General features: G+C 46.1%; 1 protein-coding gene and 1 long non-coding RNA gene across 9 annotated transcripts in view; one reads left to right on the top strand and one right to left on the bottom strand.

The window, feature by feature from the left end:
* Window positions 1-6,393: 6,393 nt before the first annotated feature.
* Window positions 6,394-21,465, bottom strand: NR2F2 (nuclear receptor subfamily 2 group F member 2). 4 transcript variants are annotated; one of them, XM_061595698.1, is made up of 3 exons: window positions 21,393-21,465; window positions 11,397-11,924; window positions 6,394-7,656 (listed from the first exon to the last, which is right to left on the bottom strand). In XM_061595698.1, the coding sequence occupies exons 1-3, from the start codon at window positions 21,433-21,435 to the stop codon at window positions 7,382-7,384; spliced, it is 846 nt and encodes a 281-aa protein (XP_061451682.1). In that variant the 5' UTR covers window positions 21,436-21,465; the 3' UTR covers window positions 6,394-7,381. The 4 variants fall into 4 exon arrangements, with proteins under 4 accessions (XP_061451682.1, XP_061451680.1, XP_061451681.1 ...); XM_061595696.1 differs by lacking the exon at window positions 21,393-21,465 and adding an exon at window positions 13,976-16,456 and having other exon boundaries at window positions 11,397-11,945; XM_061595697.1 differs by lacking the exon at window positions 21,393-21,465 and adding an exon at window positions 13,976-16,452.
* Window positions 17,238-21,833, top strand: part of LOC133369924 (uncharacterized) — a 60,383-nt gene continuing 55,787 nt past the window's right edge. For 4 of the 5 annotated variants that reach the window (XR_009759022.1, XR_009759024.1, XR_009759025.1 and 1 more), the window contains exon 1: window positions 20,222-20,654. This is a non-coding gene — a long non-coding RNA (uncharacterized LOC133369924). Of the gene's footprint in view, window positions 17,379-20,221; window positions 20,655-21,833 lie in introns of those variants that run through there. The other variant, XR_009759023.1, reaches the window with a different exon arrangement.

Here is a 21,833-nt window from a genome sequence, read left to right as displayed (position 1 = left end):
TGTTTTCTTGGACTGCAGTTGTTGCCCAGGCCCCAGCAGAGGGGGTGGTGGTGGTTAGGAAGCCAGGGATTTGAAAGCTCGAAAAAGTCATCAGGCTTTAGGATTTATCCCACCCTTTCCCCTTAACACACCCCTCCAATACTAAAAGGGTTCAAAAGGGGGATTGGGATTTCGAATCGCCTTAAGAGCAAGATGATAGATGGAAAAGTAAGAATGTCCTTCCACCACTCCCGCTTCTCCAACAAAGTGCAAAAGAATTTCCAGGTTGCAAGTTATATGTCAAAATACATCCTCCTTGTAAAGGGGGTGCAAGTGGCGCTTAAAAATACACACCACACAATTACTTGCATCCCAAATAGAAAAGCGGTGTGTGTGCTCAGTTAATCGCAATGCACGTGTATAATATATATGACCCCACTCAAAGAAACCCAGGCGGACAGGAGTCTCTTTCCATTGCAAAACATATCTGCCCCCCCCCAGAGAAAGAGCTATTAGCACCCCATCCTGAAAGCGTTTATTCAGAAGAAAATCTCACGAAGTTCCATTCAGTGAGAGACTCCCAAGTATTATGCATAAGATTAAAACATAATAATAATAATAATAATAATAATAATAATAATAATAATAAAACCCAGAGATCTATCTTATCAAAGCCCTCTTTCCTGAAACCACTGAGACAGAGTAGCAATAAAATCACATAAAAATACTGTTGGCATTTCACTCCTCGGGAAAGGGGGGTAGCAGGGAGAGGGAAGAGGGGGGCGGAATATATATGTATATAAATATATAAAGTTTTAATGGCACATCTGACATATTAAATGAGGCAGTTTTACAATTGGGCCCGGCTGCGATGCTAACTGATCACAACTGCGTTATCAAAAGGGCAATACGATTTATAACTTGCCGGGCACGAGCCTGGATGATAAACAATAGCAGAGATCTGGTTTGCGTTAAGGAAAGGCAGAAGATCTAAGGCGACGCGATGGGCTTGCGCCGCTGTTCCATGGGCTGTAACAGCTCCGTGCAAAAAGGGACGACTCCCCCCTCCCTGCCCCCCCTCCAAACCCTTCCAACTCAAGCAGAGTCTCTCTCTCTACCCCCCCCCCAGCTTGTCACCTTCTTAAGCAGAGAGTTATTTACACTCTTGATGCGGGCTGTTTATTCAAGAGGCCTCGCTTCACCTCTTCCCCCGCATTCGATTTCAAGCCCCCTCCCCCAGCGTGCGGCTTCACACACTCTTTAGGGAAGGATGGGGGAAAGAATGAGGGAAGAGAAATGTCTCCCTTTGCTTACTTCAGTGTGCAAAAACAAAACAATGAGAGAGAGAGATCATTTCTCCTGCCTATTCTAAACCCACACATTTTTACACCTCACTCCGAAGCTTATTTCTCCACCCCCACCCTCGGTCGCTTAAATATTAAATTAAAAAAATAAAAAAGATCACCAAACATCAAACACACTTAAACCGCATGTGTTGTTCAAACACAACTGCCACTCTGTTCTGTGAGGCTTACGCAAGGGTCTTGCAGGAGGGATAGCAACCTTCTTTCGAAAAACACCTAAACATTCATTCCTTAACTGGGGGTGGGGTGGGGAGGGGAGAGGAAGGGGTTGTTTGGAGAAGACCTCGAAGTTTCTGCGATAAAACCAACACCCAGGGCTAAGCGTTTTTTAAAATGACCGCAACGAGGTAAAAATTCGCCATTAACTAGACAGCCGCGCTGCAGGGTGCTTAATGGACAGAGAAGATAATTGGGGGGGGAGAGAGAAGGGGGAATAATCCGAAGCATCCCCCCTTGTATACTCCTAGGCCCCTTTCCAATACACCATAAGAAGGCCTTCATCTTCTCCGAAAGCTTCACTGTCCTATACGGACAAGACAATTTTTTTTTTAAAAAGCAATAATCCATTGAATTTTGAGTTTCGCGCCGGCGATAAAGTGTCTAATGCTGTTTGTTCAAAGAGTCCCTTTTGTTAAAGGGATTCACACACACTTCCACGCTCCTTGCCACTTTATTTGATTAGAATTGAAAGAATATTCTGGATAGGGAGTCCTCTGCCTTTCAAGTTGAGGAAAGGAACCGTTTTCAAGCAGCCTCGGTCCCCAGGTAATTTAGATTCGGATGCAACCCCTAAGCTGAAAGAGAGCCACCCCTCTCCGCCCACCCCCTCTCCTTTGCAATACGGATGTCTTCACTCACGCCTGTCCGCCCCTCTGCGGATACCTAACGCCAGACCACCCCACCAAATAGCTTTTAAGTCTCTTTTCCAAACGAGGGGGGGGAGCCCTTATCCTACAGGGAAAACAACGAACGAACTACACACACACCTATGGTGCTAGATTGAAGAGAAACGGGAAGGTGGGGGTGGCGGGGGAAAGATATATTTCCCTCACATTCTCTCTTACATTCCCCCTCCCTCCAGTACTGACTACAGATTTCCCCAACCAAACCTAGAAATGTACACTAAGCCAGTGATTCAACGTTTGAAGTGAGCGATCGGGTCGTCAGGTATGGCTTTCAAAGGTATGTGGATAGCCAGCCCAGAGGTGGGTTTCTGTTAACCCTGCATTACTTTCCCCACGGGTCAGGAGAACGGAGAACGACATGAAGGGACATATGCACATGTGAGCGACGCTGCCTGCAAACCACCTTTGAGCCCAGTCCATCCATCTGTCTATTCCTAGATCTACTTTTTAAAGAAATAGTAAGAGAACATCACAAGTTTAGGCTTTCAACCTGCATTCAGGGTCCTGTGATGGAGAGTTGAGCAGCAGCGGTGGAGAGGAGAGTTTGTAATTTCTCTCCCCCTTCCCGCCCACCAATGACTGCTTCTTTAAACCTCCAGCTAACTTTGCCTTGACTCGATTGCTGGGTTGGGATATATATATATATATATATATATATATATATATATATATATATATATATATATATATATATATATATATATATATATATATATATATATATATATATATATATATGAGGTGCCTGCTGCTTGCAGATTTTGTGTAAATCCCAGCCTCCTCCTGACTTCATCACCACAATGAAGACAAAGATCTCACTCCCCATCACAATGCGATTCCTTTTGCCTAGCAGGACTCTCCGTTTCTCCCTCTCTCTGCAATACACTTCTGGGAGACGCCATGTTGGCTGAATTAATAGGACAATTCAAGGCAATACTTTCACACGCGTTATCTTTTCTCCTCCTCCCCCCTCCACACACCGCAAACATCTTTCCTCCTCTCCCCAAAAATGCCATTTAGGACGAATCCAACTTCTTAAGAGGGACGATCTGCTGTCTGCCCAGTCATTGCGGGGGGGGGGGGGAGAGCGAGCGTCAGGCAGGCCCAGAAGACGCGATTCTACCGAAGTAGCCTTTTAAACTCGCCTGCGTGTGAGTGCCGTGTGCGCTCGCTCGCTCGCTCGCCTGTCTTTAAAGCCTTCGATCTCCTTGGCGGGAGTCTCCGCCCGTGCTCCCTTTAGGCAGGCTGGATCCCAAAACCTTTTTTCACTCTGGAGAGAAGATTTCCTCTCGCCTCTCCTCCTCCTACACTCCTTGTCCCGTGTAGTGAAGTTAATTGCTAGAGGGTAGGAGGATGGAAAGAGAAAATCAGAAAAGTGTGTGTAAGAGAGAGAGGTGGGGGGGGGGAGAAGAGTGGACGGAAAGAGAGCTTTCTCCTATGTGCTTTCAATAGCAACAATAAAAATGTTTTAATCGAATTTTTAAAGCTCTTCTCTCTGTTGTTCTTTAAGCCGAGAGACACTTTAATAATTGCGCCTACAGCTCCAGCATTGGTGCTGGGAAGGCGAGGGGAGAGGAAGAACTCGGATTATATATATATAATCTCCAGACACTTCAAGAGAGTTACCCATATTTACCAGCTGTTTTAAAAAGAGCTAGTCAATTTCACATGGGACTCCTTCTGAATCCTAGCCCACCTCCTTTGTCCACTTCCATCGCTGGGGGGGGGGGGGCAGCTCCTTTGTTCCAACTCAGCAGGCAAAGAAACACTTTCCTTAAATGCCATAAACTCAAACCTATCTGAAGGCCTCTAAACAAACTTATATATAAATATAAATACACGCGCACTCAATTCTTTCCTGCCCTCTTCTCTCCAGTCCAAGCATGATTAGGAAGTTGTTAGGGAGGAAAGGAAGGAAAGCAACGCAACGAGAGACAGGTGGATAGAGTAACAACAACCCTCAACAGCAACAACCCAGGTGTCCGAATGTAAGAAGAAAGAAAGAAAGAAAGAAAGAAAGAAAGAAAGAAAGAAAGAAAGAAAGAAAGAAAGAAAGAAAGAGAAGGGGGGGGAGAGAGATCTGAACATCTTAAATAGCAGTGCTCAAGTAAACACATGTACAATAAATGATTGTTGAGAATCACACACTGAAACAAGCAGGAAAAGGGGGAAATTTAGGAGGGTAAACCCAGCTCTCCTCCCCTCTTATGTCCATTCACGCACGCACACCATTTCCAGGAGAAACAACCAGCAAAAGTGCTGTTACAGCCGGAGATCATCCCCCGAAGCTAGCAAGCCCATTTATCTCTGTATATCAAAAGAGCCTTGAGTTCCGAGGAGAAGCCGGGCAGCCATTATTTTAATAAATAAATCTGAACAACACAATGCCTGGTCCAGATACATCTAGCTGAAGCAAAGGCACAGCTGAAGCGTTCAGAGGGGCTATTTCCCATTTGGAAAGCTCAGGATGGACGACACCAAACGGGGCTAGGAATGTGTGGCTGGGGAGGGGGCAAAGCCTCACGGAGGGACAAGGGTCCCAGAGCATTTGAGATACACGTTCCATGAGTTTCCAGGCCAGCAGCGGGTGGAGTCCACCTCCCATTCCCTCCTCCTAGACAAACGCACGACACGCAAGCGCCGAGGCTTTTGAAGGTCTGCTTTGGATGGCTGAGGTGGGGGGCGGGGAAAGGACCTGACTGTCTGTGGGGTTGGGGTCAGGTTTTTCTGAGTTATTCTGGGGCAAAGGAATGTGGAGCCAAGACTTTCAGTGGGATTCTGATCTTGACTCCGTCTATAGGGGTGAAACATTTGCCATCCAGTTGACAGCACAATCCTTTGCATGCTTACTTCGAAGTAAATCCCTATTACTATGAAGTAAGCCCGCACAGCCTTAAGTATGGTGTCTAGGGGTGGAGTGGGGAAGTAACTTACTCCTAATCACGGTTAGGTTCAGGATACATGTTCCTATAAGTCCTTCTGTTAAAATGCTACATGGCCCTATATATACATCTCTGACAAGCAAAGAGACACATACACACACGCTCCCTCTTATGGTCCAAGAATCTCTGTCTCTCTAAAAGAAAGAAAAAGGGGGTGTGTGAGGAGAGTAAACTATGCAAACCCACTTCTCAGTTGAGAAGATCTCTCAGTGACAACCAACAGAGAACAACTCCAGAATTCTTCTCCATGATACAGACATTAGGATTCACAGGGAACAAATGACCTACATTTTCAACAGCGCCACTTTGCTTGAACCAGACTGTATGCTCAGAAGACATGCGTGTATGCATGTGTGTGTGTGTATCAGTTCCTATGTAGGCACTTAAGTGTGACAGAAATAACAAGGCCATTCCTTTTTACCATCCCCTCTGCAACCAACTTTTTTGTAAACAACAAGAGGATAAGGGGAAATGAGATGCTGCCATCTGAGGCTGCAATCCTACGTACTCTATGCATATTTTGTGACTTTTTTGTGTGCTAACATGCCTAAGATCAGGTTGGCAAACTCATAAAGACAAAATTAACAAGAAGCTGCAGCTGGAACTTCCTGCCATCACCACCACCATTTATTCTACAAGGAAAACACACACACACACACACACAACACCTGTTGTGTTGTAAGCTGATTGTGAAGCTGAGTCTACCTATCCAAAGACCTCTTCAACAGCAGAATAAATGTGGATATTTTACCCCAAGACATTTAGGAGAGCCATACAAGAAGTCAGATATCAAATAATATTTTAATTTCTGAATACTTTCAATTTTTCCTTGGAATATAACACACAAAGACTGGACCAAACAGTTTTCAGTTATTATAACTTTTACAGTATACAGAAATGTTGCACTTAAAAAAAAACCTTCAGCTTTTTTCCTTTAAAACACAAAAACTGTAAACTCTAAGATACTGAATCAACCACATTATCTATAAGTGCCAACAGTAGTGTTATTTTTTGTCATGCTGAATTCAATGGTTTTTTTTCTTTTTTCTTTAAAAAAGGGAAAATATCAACAAGTATTATAATACAAAGAGCCTGCAAATATACAAACAGATAGAGGAACTTGGTAACAATTCAGAACAACTAGGCAGAACCCAATTTCATTCAAATTACAAAAAAATTCACTTTGTGATGATTCCTTATGTGTGTGTGTGTGTGTGTGTGTGTGTGTGTGTGTGTGTGTGTGTATTTTCATCAAAACTGTATTGTGTCTTAGACACAATTCCTTCTCCCTCCAAGAAATATGCATTCCCTTCCAAAATTCACGTTTTGTCTTTAAAATATATATATATATAAAACCTAGTCAAGGGCAGGTGAGCTGGAGGGGGGATGTGGTTCTCTTTCATTGGGTCTAGATAATTATAGCTGTTGTAGCTTGGAGCTAAATTTTGGCTGACCGGTTTTAAGTGCGCTTCCATCTTTCCTAGTATTGTGGGGAATTTTTCTCTCTCTCCTTTTATGTTCTTCTCATAAACCTTTCCAAGACAGTTTTAATTCTTTCAGAACATATATATATATTTAAAGGATACACAGGTTTTTTTTAAAAAAAAATGAAGCCAAAATTATATCAAAATTATAGAACCACAGGGAAAAATAACTGGTTTGGAACCAGAAAAAACAAAAAGAAAACAAAACCCTATAGGTATACAGACATCATGGGAAAAAATAATAATTTGGAAAAGAGAGGGAGTGAAAGAGAGACTTGCTTCAATTCTGTTAATTTCCTCCAGATTTCCTTTAAATGCACTTTTAGCGAGAGATTGTGTTATAAGTTTAACACACACACCCCCGAAAACAAGAAAAAAAGAAAACAATTCATCCCCCCCTTTTAAAAACAACCAAAGAGAGAGAAAGAGAGAGTAGCAACTGCTGAACAACAGGGGAATTCTTAATGCAGTCTGTAAAAAGTTCATTTCACAAGTCTTTTTTAATAATTATTATCCATAGTCCATTCAAATTATCATCTTCTTTTTTTTAGCCAAGATGTAACACCCTTGCTTAGCTGAAGGACGTTTAACCAATCGCCAGACCCCAATGTCACTCGCAAATCCTCTGTTCCAAATTTTCCATTTTTTCCCCAAATTCTCTCATCTGCGGATTTGCTTTTTTCTCCTCTCTCCAACATTTTTTTTCTTTATTGAATGGCCATGTAGGGCCAGTTAAAACTGCTTCCAGACAGTAACATATCCCTGATAAGGGTTTCTATGGGGGTTTTACCTACCAAACGGACGAAAAACAATTGCTCTATGACTGAGGAAGAGACGGTGCGGAGAGACGGAAGGCGTAACAACAGTTTTCCAAATCGCGTGGGTTGGTTTGGATACTGACTCCTCACGTACTCTTCCAACGCACACTGGGACTTCTCTTGTAAACTTTCAACGTGGGCTACGTCGGACAGACCACACGCATCTAGAAGAAAACGGGTTTCAAAGAGAGATGGGCGGGAGAAACTGTCGTCAGTATGAGACAAGGCATCGTTTTCTTTTATAATGTTTTTTTTTAAAAAAAACCCATCACTTCCCCCAGCCACCTTAACAACAACAACAACAATTGCTAAGTCGTAAGCATTCTAATGTAGACCCTCTTGTTGAAATCTGGTGGGATTTGCTTCCCAGTAAACGTAGTTAGAACTGGATTTCTCTCAGGCTAGGACCCCTATCTGCATTCCCTAGCGACGGAAGTCCCCTGAAACTTGGAAGCAAACATTATTTGGGGCGCTCTGCGCAAGGGTAGGCATCCATCTCCCCAATGCTACAGACTCCCCCGCCCCTTGAAAGTCGGGCCCGCTGAAGCCGAGTCTTCTTACTTCTGAAGAAGCGCGCGCCCCGGAGACACGATCCAGCCCAAGTGAAGTCCTGTTGGAGCTACAGTCATAGCCACGCTTCAGGAGAGGAGGGTCATGCTGCAGTCCTCTGCACGCCTACTCGGTAGGGAGCTAGTCCCACTGAATCCAGCAGGCCTTTCTTCGAGTAAACACGCGTTTGGATCTTCCCATACTTTTCTTTCGGTTTCAAGAGGAAGGGAGCTCGAAGCGCGTGCGAAAATCCAGAAATCTGCCCCGCCGGTTTTGGCCTAAGGTCCTGATTTTAAAATGAGTTCCCTGCCCTCTCTATGATCTCTCCATGTTTTCATTGCACTGGGATGTGGAGGGAGGAGGGAGAAGGGGGGAAAGAGAAGGCATCCTCTTCCCTCCCAACACACAGGCACACATTCGGAAAACAATTGCGCCGAGTCTACTCGTCAAGGCCAGGAAAAGGAGTTTCAGACAGAAAGAAGGCATACAACCCACACACGTTCATAGAATGGCTCAGCTAAGGATAATGGTGCCCCGCACCCAAAAAAGCGATTCTCCCCTAAAGGAGACACCGCCGTTTCCCTCAGTCTTTGAAAGTGATTTAAGTGGTCCTTTAAAACTGATCTTGTCAGTTTAGCCTATTCAAGGGCAGCCAAGCAAACTCTGATCGCTCTCTTCATTAGAGCTGTTTCTCTCTCCCCCTCTCTTTTTCTCTCCCCCCTCCTTCTTTCTATCCTCGCCTTTCTTTCCAAACATACAAATATATACTTTTTCTTTTTTTAAAAAAAGAATGTATCCGTAAAACACAGAATTATTTTTAAAAAATAAAAATAAAAAAGGTTTCAAAACAAATTGAAACCACTGTCACGTTCTGCATTCTATATCGCCCCACTTTTGACAGGCTAAAATACAATGAAGTCCTTTTGAATCGCAAACTGCCTTCGCTCAGGTTGTGACCTTAGCTAGCCGGGCAAAGTACTAACACATGCATATATATTCTGCAGAAAGTCCCAGCAAATGTCATAGGAATCTCTCCGCGTTTAACCACACCTCAGCCCCAGTGCTCTTGGGGCGCCTTAGCCAGCAAATCCCCGCATCCGTTTTACCCCCATGTTTTATAACCCCACAAAATCAGATAACAGAAGCTTTATCTAGGCTGGAAAGGCAATCTCCACACAGATCCACATTTTGCAAACAGTCATAAATTTCGCACTTTAGACAACAGCAGGCAGGAGCTTCCCACAAAGGTAACAATATTAATCACACTAATTCACCCAACAACATGTTTAGAACCAACTGTTTGGGGTTTGATCTGTGGGCCTTACAAGGCTCTGAGAAGATCTTCAAGAAGGAAAGATTGTTTCCTTTTGAGAGTAGACTCAGGCGCACACACAGACATACAGACTCAAGCATACTGTTCCTTTCTACTATTGTCCCTGATAATCGATCACCTTTGAGCTCAAGTAATTTAGGCGGGTAACGCATATTTGGGCCGTAGAGGCAGAGGTGTAACTGTGGAAAGCAGTAATATATAAAAGGAAGTTCAGGTCACGACCTAAATTTTGGACAATGTCCAGAAAGGCACTTATATTCCTCAGGCCTCCCTTAACATAACAAGGACTGGATTGTAGATCCTAATTTTCCCACATACACGGCAGTTTTCTTGGCCTGTTTCCTGATGTCAAGGGAATTTTAATATATATATATATATATATATATATATATATATATATATATATATATAGATAGATATATATAGATATAGATATATAGATAGATAGATATAGATATATATAATCTCATCCCATGAGTAATTACTTTACAGATCTTGCCTCCATTCATGTGCATATCACATGACCACTTCCGCAAGCTGTCCCATTACTTACAAAATACATATAACTATATATATATATATATTACACACACACACATACATATTCCTAGTTATCTGGCACACTGTCAATAGCCTGACCGGGTGAATTGTAATTTTAAAAAAGGAAGTATGTCTTGAAATTATTTTGCCTCCAGAGTTAATATCAGATATATTACTCACCCAGGTTGAACCACAGCTAATTAGATTTCATCATGCATTCCATTATTGTTTTATAACTGTAGTGCTATTTATATGCAGCAAAAGTTGGCACTGAAATCTCAATCTCAATCTCAATCTCGCTCTCGCTCTCCCCCCCCCCCCCGTTTTGGCACTGTTGGTTGTTTGACAGTGCAAATTTATACATGTCTACTCAGATGTAAACCCTACCTATTTATGTGAGGCTTACTCCCAGGTAAATGTGTATATACGATCGCACTCTGACACCTTTTCAACATGCACTACTTTTAAAAAGGGTGGAACAGAAACAGAATTGTGCAGTTCAGCAACTACAGCTGCAAGCACCTTTTATCACCTGCCACCCCTGCGGCTGTTATTGATTAGTATTGCCACTACTGCTATGCTGTTGTTTAGGGAACAACAACCTGAATTCCAAACACACTTTTTAAAAACTGCTTCCCCCCTCCCCGCAAATCCTCTAGCCATTGCTAACCAAGGATCAACCACGCTTACTTCCCCCTGACAACAAACTCCTCCGAGGCGCCGTCAGGTCCTATAATGAGAGTTTATTCAACCTCACCCTTTCCAGAATCTGATCGATTTGTTCATTGGAGACTCTCCTTGCACTTCACCCATACACCTTTTCTTATGGCCTTCAAACCTGCTTTTGATTTCAGTGATTCCCTGTCCGCTTCTATGTAGGTTCTCTGCTTGACTAATAATTCCATTCATTTTTTTTAAAGAAAAAATAATCAATCCAAATATATATTTTTAAAAAGATACTAGCACGCTCTAGTTATTTATCAGCCTGCTAGCCTTTACCTGCACCAACCCAGAGGTTGTTTTATTTGGATTATTAATGAAAATCTACCCCCCCCCCCAAAAACCCCAGGGACTCTACATGGCTCGATAAAAAAGTCATTCTGTCCATATTGCATTAAAACTGAAGACAGCATATTTGCCCAAGGCCTCTCTCTTCCCCTCTCTTCCTTTCTTTGCTTTAATCCCAGACACACTTCAACTAACCCTGGACACAGCGGGACTTACTTCCAAGTAAACATGATCTAGGACGGGACCTGTAATCTGCCCGTCTCTCCTCTCCTCTCCCCCTCCCGCCCCTTCCAAACATTGCGGTGGACATCTTAGTTGTGTTGCCAATTTTCTCACGGAAGAAAACAAACATACGAACGAGGAAGCCTGGAAAGACCGAGTGGTGGTGGTGGTGATGATGATGGTGGATTTACGGGTTTCTCTGCAAGAAGCCACCCTCTCCTCCAACACCCCCGGAGCGGCCTTGCGCCTTACCTGAGGTGAAAAGGACGATGGCCTTCAAGCAGCTATATTCCGCCGAATCCACGTGTAAGGCCTTAAGTTTCTCGACCTGTTCTTGGAAGATTCGTATGTGGTCCATAAAGGCTACAACTCGGTCGGCTGACATGGGCGAGGCGTGGAGGCCGGCGGCAGCCAGGAGAGGAGCGACGTGGAGGGGCATGGAGCACTGGGCGGCGTTCAGGACAAACAACTCACTCCAGGTTAACCTCAGTAGGGCCACCTGGTCTGTGATTTGGAGGTCGGGGAAAAAAGGGATATTCCGGGCCCACTCCACGGCGCTGAAAAGCATCCGAGCTGCCAACTCGCAAATGTTCTCGATGCCCATAATGTTGTTGGGTTGCATGCACTGACTGCCGAAGCGGGAAGTCGGGTAAGGCTCTGCCCTCAGCAACAGGGAGATATATCCGGAGAGGTACGAATGGCAATTCAGGGGGTCCCCGTTGGTTAAGGCGAACTGGCCGTGGGTCGGCTGTGTGGGTGGCATTCTGCCCCTCTGGACGGCTGCAGTAAATAAGGAAGAAACTACAGCAATTAATATCTGAATTGCTAAAAAAGTGTCTTCTGGTGCTATCAAATCTGAAACCACTTTTTGGGGGGGTGGGTGGGGGAAGGAGGGGGAAAGGGTCTCAGATTGAAGGGGGGGAGGTGAATTAAAGAGACCCACAAGGGTCATGGAGGTGCAGAGAGCCAGGGTCATGCCTCCCCAATGTGCTGAAAATAGCAGCAATCAAAGCTTCAGGAAATATCACAGCGAGTGTTAAATCCAAATCCTCTTTCTGGGGGGGGGGATAGATAAGGGGGAATCAACAGTTTTGGGGGGAGGATCAAGAAAGTGGCGAAAAGGAATGCCCCTTCCCTCGCCAGCCAGGGAGCAAAACACATCCAGGAAATCTCAAAACACCCTTTCTCTGATTTGCCCTAATTCCCTTCTCCTCTAATAGTCTTATAATAATAATAATAATAATAATAATAATAATAATAATAATAATAGGCAAACAAGAGGCCAACTCGTTCCCCATTCTTCCCCAAGCGCCTCTTTCTAAGAAGAAGGGGAGGTTGCTTCCTTTTTTTTAAATTAACTATAGCCCAAACTATCTTAAAAGGAAAGAGAGAAAATTAAAACTGCAATCGCACGCGTCCCCAAAATAAAATAAAATAGCAAGGTCTATTGTTAATGTCTTTTCCCACCTACGCCATTCAATCGGCGGCGGCGGCGGGGAGAACCTTTGGGAACCCCCAGGATCCGCTGTTTTTATGGAAAGTAGGCCTTTCATTTGGTTCATAAATTTACATGGTGACAGAGAGAGAGAAAATGAAAGGGAAAGAGACACCCGCAGGGGGAGGGGGAGATTTTTTTTAAAAAAAAGGAAGACGGGAAGGTGGGTAGAGAGGGGGTACTTTTCAGGGGGTCGGATCTGGCTCCAACGTGGCCCAAGGTGGAGACTGAGCGTTGCAGCAAGCGAAGGAGGGCAGCCCTTAACCCTCAAACATAATCCAGACACCGGAGGTTGGGAGGAGGAGGAGGAGGAGGCGGGGGGGGGGAGAGAGAAGAGCACAACGCCATTAGGAAGCTACAGGCTCGCTTGGAATCTTCCTCCACAGAGCTCCATTTTGCTCAGAAAGCCTCGGCGCTCCCTCCGTGGTTTTAAACTCTTTATTATGATCATGTTTTGTTTCCTTCCGGTGCCTCAGATCCCAGATTCCCTCCCCCCCTTCTGTCTCTTCTATGTTCTCAGCCCCCCGCGAGGGGAAAAAAATTAATACATAAATGAAATCGCTATGATTTTATCAGCGGCAGAAGCCAAAAGGGACCCCGCGTCTGCGTTCCAGAATGAGAGAGAGAAAAAGCTTTCTCGCTGGGACGAGAACGGGCAGGATAAAGGCCGGGCGATCGTGGAGCAGGCTGGAATTCCAAAGCGAAGGGAACCCCTGGCGATTGATGGATGGATGGATTTATTATTATGATTAGCAGTGTTGGGAGGGGGGGGCAGAAGTTACGTAGCCCTGTCTAAGGTTAGCTTGCACGTTGTTTAGGTGGTGTTTGGCTTGAGGATCGCTGTTGGGATCCTCGCCCAGCATGACTCTCCCCGCCGTTGGAAAGGATCCCCCTTTTTACTCGACCTCACCGGATCCATTCTGAGATCTTATCCTCAGCATTTCGGGGGATGGGAACTGTGTACCAGGGAGTGGGTTGACAGTAAATTTTTTTTTTAATGGAATCTGCCTTCTGTTGGAATCAAAAAGTCAGTCGGTGCTCACCAGGAAAAAGGATACAAACACGACGTTTGCTTGCCCTCTAAAACCTAACCCTCTTTTCCTGAAGGGCAACCACCACCACAACACACACACCCCAGATCCCAGGCCATGGCAAAAGCAAAGCACAGAAGGAGCACGTTTTGCATCATAGAAAATATATGACCCTAGTCCTCATCACCACACGCTGGTCTATGTTTACACAGGCAGGCAAATCCAGGAACCTCCCCTCCCCCATCTCCCGCTCTTGCCCTCCCCGCAGGGTGTTGAGAAGTGGAAAACAAATGAAATTCCAATACCTTCCCGTCTCATGCCAACCTTGAGGCATTTTTTGAGGCGACAATATTGGCACTGATTGCGGTGATGCTGGTCAATGGGACAGTTCCGGTTGGCGCGGCACGTGTAGCTGAGGTTCCTGCGGACGCTCCGCTTAAAGAAACTCTTGCAGCCTTCACACGTGAATTGCCCGTAGTGCTTGCCGCTGGACTTGTCCCCACAGACGACGCACTCGATGTGTTGTTGCTGCTGCTGCTGCTTGTCGCCCTGGTTTGACTGGCTGCCTTGGTTGGTCTGGGCTGGGGTGCTGGGAGGGCCCCCTTGGCCCGGCGTCTGCGGGGTGTGGGGGGCTCCCGTCGGTGGTCCAGGCACTGGGGGCGCTTGCGAAGGCTGCGTCCCGGCCACATCGTCCTGTGGGTCTCGCCACGCGCCAACTACCATTGCCATATCTAAGGGACACCTTGGCCAAAGCGCTCGCCCCCCGTAGCTTTCAGTTGCCAGCAGATCCGCTTCTTCAGACGGCTCAGGCCCTGGTTCTTCAGATGGGAGTCGACTTAGAGATATATCTATTTCTCTCTATATATATATATATTAGTCCACCTTTAATTTTATTTTTTCCTTCTCTTTTTCTCTCTCTCCACCACTATTCCCGTTGGCAAGCTTCTTTCTTTCTTTCTTTCTTTCTTTCTTTCTTTCTTTCTTTCTCTATAAGTTCTTCGGGTGTGTGTGGCGGGTGTTTATTTTTTTCCCCTTCTGCTTTTCCTCTCTGGTCCTTTCCTTTAATTTAATTTGCAGTTCTTTTTATTTCCCCCTTTTCTCCTCTTTTGTCCTTGTAGGGCAGCCCCCCAAAACAGTCAATAAGGAGGGCCACTAATTTTTTTTTAAAAAGTGGACTAAGAAAGAGGAGGGAAAAAGACAAAGAAGGAAAAAGGGAAAAGAGCGAGGGAGGAGGAGGAGGAAGGGGAGCTGGGAAAATGGGTTCGAGGCGATTGTCTGGTAGCAAAAGAGGAAGAAAAGTAAAAAAAATGCGAGAGAGAGAGAGAGAGAGAGAGAGAGAGAGAGAGAGAGAGAGAGAGAGAGGCGATTCTCTTCACAGGTCCCCCCCTCCCTCCCTCTCTTGGAGCCGAGCGGAGTTGCCGGGGGAGAGGACGGCGTCTGGGGGCCAGATCCAAAGAAGCCCGCAGTCAGCCATTCAGGAAAGCCATCTAAAGCCAGCGAGGGGGGAAAGCTCGAAGCCGCCGCCGCCGCCGCCCCACGGCCCGGAGCTCCGGCAGCAGCTCCGGCGCGCGGCCGTAGGAGGAGGAGGAGAGCGAGCGGAGACCCCACGCTCGGCGCGGCGCTCCGGAGACCCGTCCTTGCTGCCCCTCGTCGTCGCCCTGCTGCTGCTGCTGTCGTCGCAGGCGGCGGCGGCGGCGGCGCGAGTGTTGGGATCGGATGCCCCGCTTGGAGTTTGGCGAAGCTGCAGAAGCATCAACCAGGGAGAGGGAGAGGAGGAGGAGGGGGGGGAAGAGAGAGAGAGGAAAGGAAAAAGCCTGAACCAAACAAAAAGCACGCGCGCGCGCACACAAGACACACACACACGCGCGCAAAATACGAAGAGCCTTCGGGGTTCTTTCCTTCTTTCTTTCTTTCTTTCCCGCCGCCTGGATCCTCCTGGTGCCTTTCTCGGCTCCTCTAGCTCTTTTCTTTCTCTCTTTCTTTCTCTTTCTCTCTTTCGCTGCTGCTGCTGCCGCCACCGCCGCCGCCTGCTCCCGCTGCTGCCGCCGCCGCCGCTCGCTGGTGCCTTATGCTGCTCCCGTTTCTTTCGCAAGTGGGTCTCTTTAGCAAAGCTGCTTCCTCGCACAACACATGGGGCGATAAGGGGAGGAGGAGAGGAAAGAGAGAGGGGGGAGAGAGGGGGGAGAGGGAGGGGGAAGGGGGAGGGAGGGAGAGAGGGAGAGAGGGAGAGAGGGAGGCGGCGGCGGCGGCGGCGGCGGCGGCGATGGGGGGGGGAGAGAAGAGAAGAGTGAACTCTCCCCAAGCTTAGAAGCCCCCAACGCCCCCCCCACTCCCTCAGCTAGGGAGAATGATGAAAAGAGTGCAAGGAGGGGGGAGGAGGTGGAGGCCGGAGTGGGTGTTGTTGAGGGAGCAAAAAATAATAATAACAACAACAATAATAAATATCAGAAGGAAAAAATGCAGCAGATTTTTTAATTATTATTTTTTGAATGCATGCATGCATGCACGAATTCACGCATGCATGCAAAAGTAAAGATTTTGAGCGGTGGCTTGGCGGGGAGGGGGCAGATCTTGCAGGGAGAAGAGAGGAGCGAAGAGAGAGAGAGAATGTTGCACACACACAAAAAGGTAAAGGGGGAGGGGAGCCAAAAAAAGACGAGAGAGGGGGGGTTGTAAGAAAAAGAAGATTGGGGGAGAGAAAAGAGAGAGGGAAACAGAGCGAGAATCCCAGTGATCAAATATGCTAAGAAGGGTGGGTGGGTGGGTAGGTGAAGGGGGGGTTAAAAGGAGTGAATGTGGTTTATAGGAGCCGGGCTAAGGAGAGTGGCGGACGCTTTCTCCGCGATCAGCTCACCCAGCGCTCTATATAGTGAACTTTGACACGACGGCTGCAACTTAGCACACGTTGCCATGGCGACCGCTCGCCTTATAAGGCAAGAGGCTGCCTTTGACTGGTCAAAAGCTCCCGGACCTCCCCTCGCCCCTCATTGGGCAGTTCAGCCTTGTGCACGGCTGGGATGGCTGGAGCCCGGAGAAGTCCGCGTGGTCCTAAAGAGAGCTCGGTTCTGGTTGTTCGTTTTCCTTCTTCCTATCCTTTCAACAACACCCCCCGTGCGCGCCCTTTCTCTCCCTCTGCTCTTCCTCGCCCCCCCATTTCTTTAACCCAGCTTTGAAATTCAGAGCAACAAAAGTAAGATTGGAAGGTGGGGGGGAGAGTCTTCTTTTTTCTCTTTTAAAAAATGTATTATATTTATTTTTACTTATGGCCAGTATGTTTTTTTTTAAAAAAATAGCCTTGATTTTGCGCTTAGTTCCTAGGCAGAAGTGTGTGTGTGTGTGTAGAGAGGGGGTGGGAGTTCGGGAAACCCCTGATTCTTACATGATGGTGGACAGGTCTTTGTGAGACCAGGGTTTTCTGAACTCTGCTCGGGAGTCAACCGTTCGGTTCATCGCCTTTTGAAAGGCTGGGGCTTTTGGAAGAGAGACAGCTCTGTCATCTTTATCCCGCTGCTGCTGAGGTTGGTGGGCGGGGGGGTGATTTCGTTCTTATAGGGAAGGGTCATTTCAGCTGTGCAGTGGCGTTGGAAGGGATTGTAGAAGCCTGGGCTTAAGAAAGTGGCCAAACGCGGTATTGTATACAGCCTGGGTCGCAGCGGGGCTGGCACTGATTGACCCAAACGCTGCCCATATCGGATTAAACTTCTGCAGGTAGGTGGGCTGAACTTTTAATTGCTAGATAGCACGCAGCTCAGCTGAGAGCTTTTAAAAAATGAAGCACTTCTCCCTTTAAGAAAGAAAGCAACCCTCTAACCTTGTCGTGATGATCTTGCAGTTCTATGGACATGAACTCTAACTTGCTCTCATTTCTTTATATATATGTGGATGTGGTGCGAGGGAGACATTTCAAACTGGATTTCGAACATGACAATAAGTTCCCTTTCTAGTTCAAGAAGCCTCAGCCTTCCCAATACTCTAGCGAAGACTAGTCCTTTGGCAAAGATGCAGATACACTCATTTGCTCAGCCCATGCAGGAATCTTTTTGAAAGCAGCGTGCCTCACACACATACATTAGATCGACATCGATCAATGTATAGGGGCACAGACATCAGAGGATATGGTAACCGTCCTCAGAATTGTTACCCACACACTTCATTGTTTCCTGAAATCTCTAGCATTCCAAGAATCCATTGCTTTTGCTCCAAGATCCAAACAGTAATGGGAAAAAAATTAGCATACAAATACACACACACACCGCAGGTCTCGCCGCCTGTATAGACTCCCAAATGGGAACACATCTAACCCGGATGCCTTCTGAGGGGGAAGGCGATGATAGAAGGATTTAAAAAAAGAAAAAGAAAAAGAAAGGATGGAGTTAATCAAACACAGAAAAACACAGTTATAGCCTTTTCCTATATTGGAATGGGAAGATCCAAAGTTCCCTTTTCTCTTAATGACGAATATTTCCTTCTTTATGATAATAGGAAGAAAAGGGGGGAGGGATTTCAAAACAAAACAGGCAAGCACTATGAACTACACTGGAGCCTCTGCAACTTGATTTAATTTTATAGGTTAAAAATTTAAGTCATCGCCTATCTATGGATCTGTCCTTGCAGTGTGGAGGAAACCGACCTCCACGCAGACAACTGTTCCCACGAAATACATTTGCTCAGAAGGACTGTCAAAACAATCAATGGAAAGCTAGAAATAGGCTGAGAGTATACATTTATATAACAGCACTCATATACATACATATACGCTCCTTGGCAAATATACATGGGGATTATATATATACATACACACATAGTCCATGAGGCATATTCTATGAGACAATGGCCATCCCAGGTACAGAGACAAATATCTGGATCACAACTAGCTGCAACCCTTTCCATCAGCCCAGCGCTATCATGTTGCCACATTCACCACCACCACATTCACCACCACTTTCTGCTGAAGAAATAAATGTCTGTTGCTGAGCTCGCAGGTGCTAGGACGAAGGCAGGAAAGTTGTAATATGAACTCTGCTTGTTACTGGCCCTGCCGAGAAACTTGACAATACTGTCCGTTTCATATGGTCAATTTCAAAGCGAGCTGTGGAATGTTGTGTAGATCAGTACGACTTGGCCGCTTGTAAACAGTCGAAGATGCTCTCTGGAATCCAGGAGAGATGGAAATCATCGGCCCCTAGGATTGCAGAGAACTAGCGCCTTGTCTACACACACACGCGCGCGCCACAATTCACTCTTTCCAAATAAATAAATAAAACCAGATGAGGATGTTTGTTTCAGGATATAGAGGAACACAGTTCACTAGGCGTGATTGCAGCATATATAGGCAAATGGTCATATCTTATTTCATCAGAAGAAATCCCTTGTTTATTTCTGCCGAATGCAAAGACTGCCAAAGAAAGATCGGCAAGGAAAAATAATGACGCTTGTGAATTAATCGTTTTCCTGTACGATCGTAAAAAAAGGAGAAAGCAACTAATTCATGTCATTGAAAGCTAAAATGGGCGCAGCTTACTCAAGCTGTAACATCAAATGCTTTGATAATGTACATTTGCTCATCCAAAAGATGCAACTATTAGAAACGGCGGAGGTGGGGAGTTAGCGAGTTCACGGCTGAGCGGTTGTTAATTTTGTCTCTCTGTGTGTGTACACACGCACATACACACACACACACATTGCACAGCTACATGCAGTCGCTTAGAGAGAACGATGCTCAAATCAATTCATCACCAATAACTGCCATTTTAAAAAGATGAGTTATAGTTCCAGACCTTATTTATAGCTTTACAAGCTCCGGACCACTGTGTACCTTTTTGGGGGTAGCAATATTAACAACACCTATCACCTTCTCCTTTTTGAAGACAGGTGTACAACCATCGAGAGATCTGGGCTGTTAAAGAGCAAAAGGGGCCTGAATCTTTGAAAGAAAACCGTAGAGCTCACAAGGTGGGAAAAAGGAACCCTTTTTGCTGACAAAAGTGGGGTGGTGGCGGTGGGTAAATCAAGAAGAAAAAGAGGAGGAGGAGGAAGACCCCTTCAGTTCTTCCTGGCTCCTTTGCCACGAAGTTTGGACCCCTGAAGTGAAATCGGTGGGGGGATACACGTCGGTGAAGACCCAATGAATGCTCCATGTCTTCTCTCCCTCTCCCAGCTCCATCCCAAGAGCTATGAATGGGAGAAAGTGGCCCTCCTTTGTGCGACTCTGAACTTTCCAGTCAATGTAATTTTTAACCACTGGCTTGTGGTACTTTGAAAATCACCAGGGGCTGTCAGAGTCGGGCCCTCTGAAAAATTTACAGTGCTAAATTAGAACATATGCTAGGAGAGAGAGAGAGAGAGAGGACAGAAGTGTGTGTAGGGGGCGGGGGGGAGAACCGGTTGGAAGACTCCAGAAGTACAGTATACGTCTGCCCCCTAGCGTAAGTCTTTCCTCGGCCTTTACAAAAAATCCAACTTTCAAAGCAACGCGGCTCTTAAAGGGAGAGGGACTTGGGGGGAACACATAGGCAAGGCGAGACAAGGGGAGAAAAGGTGGGTGGGGGGCGAAGGAAGCAAGCGCCGAAGTTCTGTAGGTTTTTAATCTGATCAGTTCCTGTGGATTGCAAGTTAACGAGCCTGGTCCTCTTTTTTTTGCTGGGGGGGGGGTGAGCTCCGGACTTGCAAAGCCAGCCCGCGAACTTCCGAAAAAGGGTGTTGATACCGCTTTTTTTTTTTTTAAAGGAGGAGGTGAGATAGGACGAGTAAGGAATCTTTCCCCCCACCACCCTCCTTGAACAGGGAGAAGCGCGTGTGAGTGAGTGCGCGCGCGCGTATTTCTCGCGGCGGGGAAAGTCTAGAGTTTTTCCACGCCGCTTTTGTTTTTTCAAAGTGACATCAGCCTGATGAGTATTAAGCCCCCCTCCCCCTTCGACAATTAAAAGGAACAAACCCAACTTTGCGCCCGAAACCTGGATTGGCTACAGACTCCCCCTGGCAATGGTGAGTACCCCTAACTTTACCATCAATCAGAAATTTTTAGGGGGAAGGATTGGGCGGGGGGGGGGAGAGAGAAAGAAGCTAGACGTGAAACTCAGTTTGCTTCTGGAAAGGGGGGAAAAACCCAAGCCAAAACGCACGTGGCTACAAATTCTTGGAGCTTCCTCACTACCCCTCGCCTGCCTTAGAGAGGTCCTTCACGCCCGCCCTCCATCACTGTTTATGCCCACAGCAATACGAGCATCAGATATTGTACTGATTTTGACTCATCACCATCAAATTTGAAGCGGATCTGGAAGAGGGGTGGTGGTGGTGGGTCCTCTGGATAGCTCGAAAAGAGCTTTATAGGGAACCCTATTTGTTACTACACATACCCACATACGTACATTCACACACAGATAACATTTTTCTCTCAATTACCAGTTGGTGCAAAGACTACACATCGACCCCCAACTCCCCCCCACCAACCCCGGAAGAAATCCCGCCCTCCCCTCATAACCTTGGAAAGCAGAGTTTTTTTTCACCCACCCACCCATCCTCAAACGCATTTACTTCGGAAGCAAAGTTCCCTGGATTTGAACGTAGGGCATTACTTTCCAAGCAATGCGCTTAGGGTTTCAGCGTTTAAAATAAGAGAGAGAGAGAGAGAGAGAGAGAGAGAGAGAGAGAGACGCACAGTCACAAACCACGTCGCAAAGAAAGTTAGAGAGAGAGAAATTTAAAAACGAGAATAAAACATACCCAAAACATATTTGCCTTGTTCAAGATCCCAAATCGCTTGCATCTTCTTCTTGATCTGATAGCTTTTAATTTTATATGGGGGGGGAAATAGCCAAGCGAGCCCCCCGTTAGGCAATGAAAACGTAGCTTCCTGGTATTTATCTAAGCGATTGTGCAAATTGATTTTAGAAAAGAGAGCGAGGGGTGGTCACTACTGGAGTGTGTGTGTGGGGGGACCTGAAGAGAGAGGGGAAGACCCCCCCCAAAAAGGAAGGAAGACGGAAGGATCAGATCTTTCTCAATCTGTAAAAAAATATATTTTGCCCCCTGTGTATTATGAGCGTGGAGCTTTGGAAAAGGCGGCAGGGGAGAGAAATAATAATAACAACAATAATATTTTAAAAATCCTATATATGCACACTCTTAAGTTTAAACAGAGCGGGTCCGAGAGGGGAGTTTGCT

Source organism: Rhineura floridana, chromosome 14, assembly GCF_030035675.1.
Source record: "Rhineura floridana isolate rRhiFlo1 chromosome 14, rRhiFlo1.hap2, whole genome shotgun sequence".
NCBI lineage: Eukaryota > Metazoa > Chordata > Lepidosauria > Squamata > Rhineuridae > Rhineura > Rhineura floridana.
Note: the sequence above shows the minus strand (reverse complement) of the source record. Positions and strands in the feature narration are given on the sequence as shown.

What these genes read in the sequence shown, in the direction of transcription:
- NR2F2 (XM_061595696.1), bottom strand. Translation starts at nt 14,399, where the DNA reads ATGGCAATGGTAGTTGGCGCGTGGCGAGACCCACAGGACGATGTGGCC. An exon ending in GGTTGGCATGAGACGGGAAG is followed by an intron (nt 11,946 to 13,975) that starts GTATTGGAATTT and finishes TAATTGCTGTAG; the next exon opens with TTTCTTCCTTATTTACTGCA. An exon ending in CATCGTCCTTTTCACCTCAG is followed by an intron (nt 7,657 to 11,396) that starts GTAAGGCGCAAG and finishes GTTTTCTTCTAG; the next exon opens with ATGCGTGTGGTCTGTCCGAC.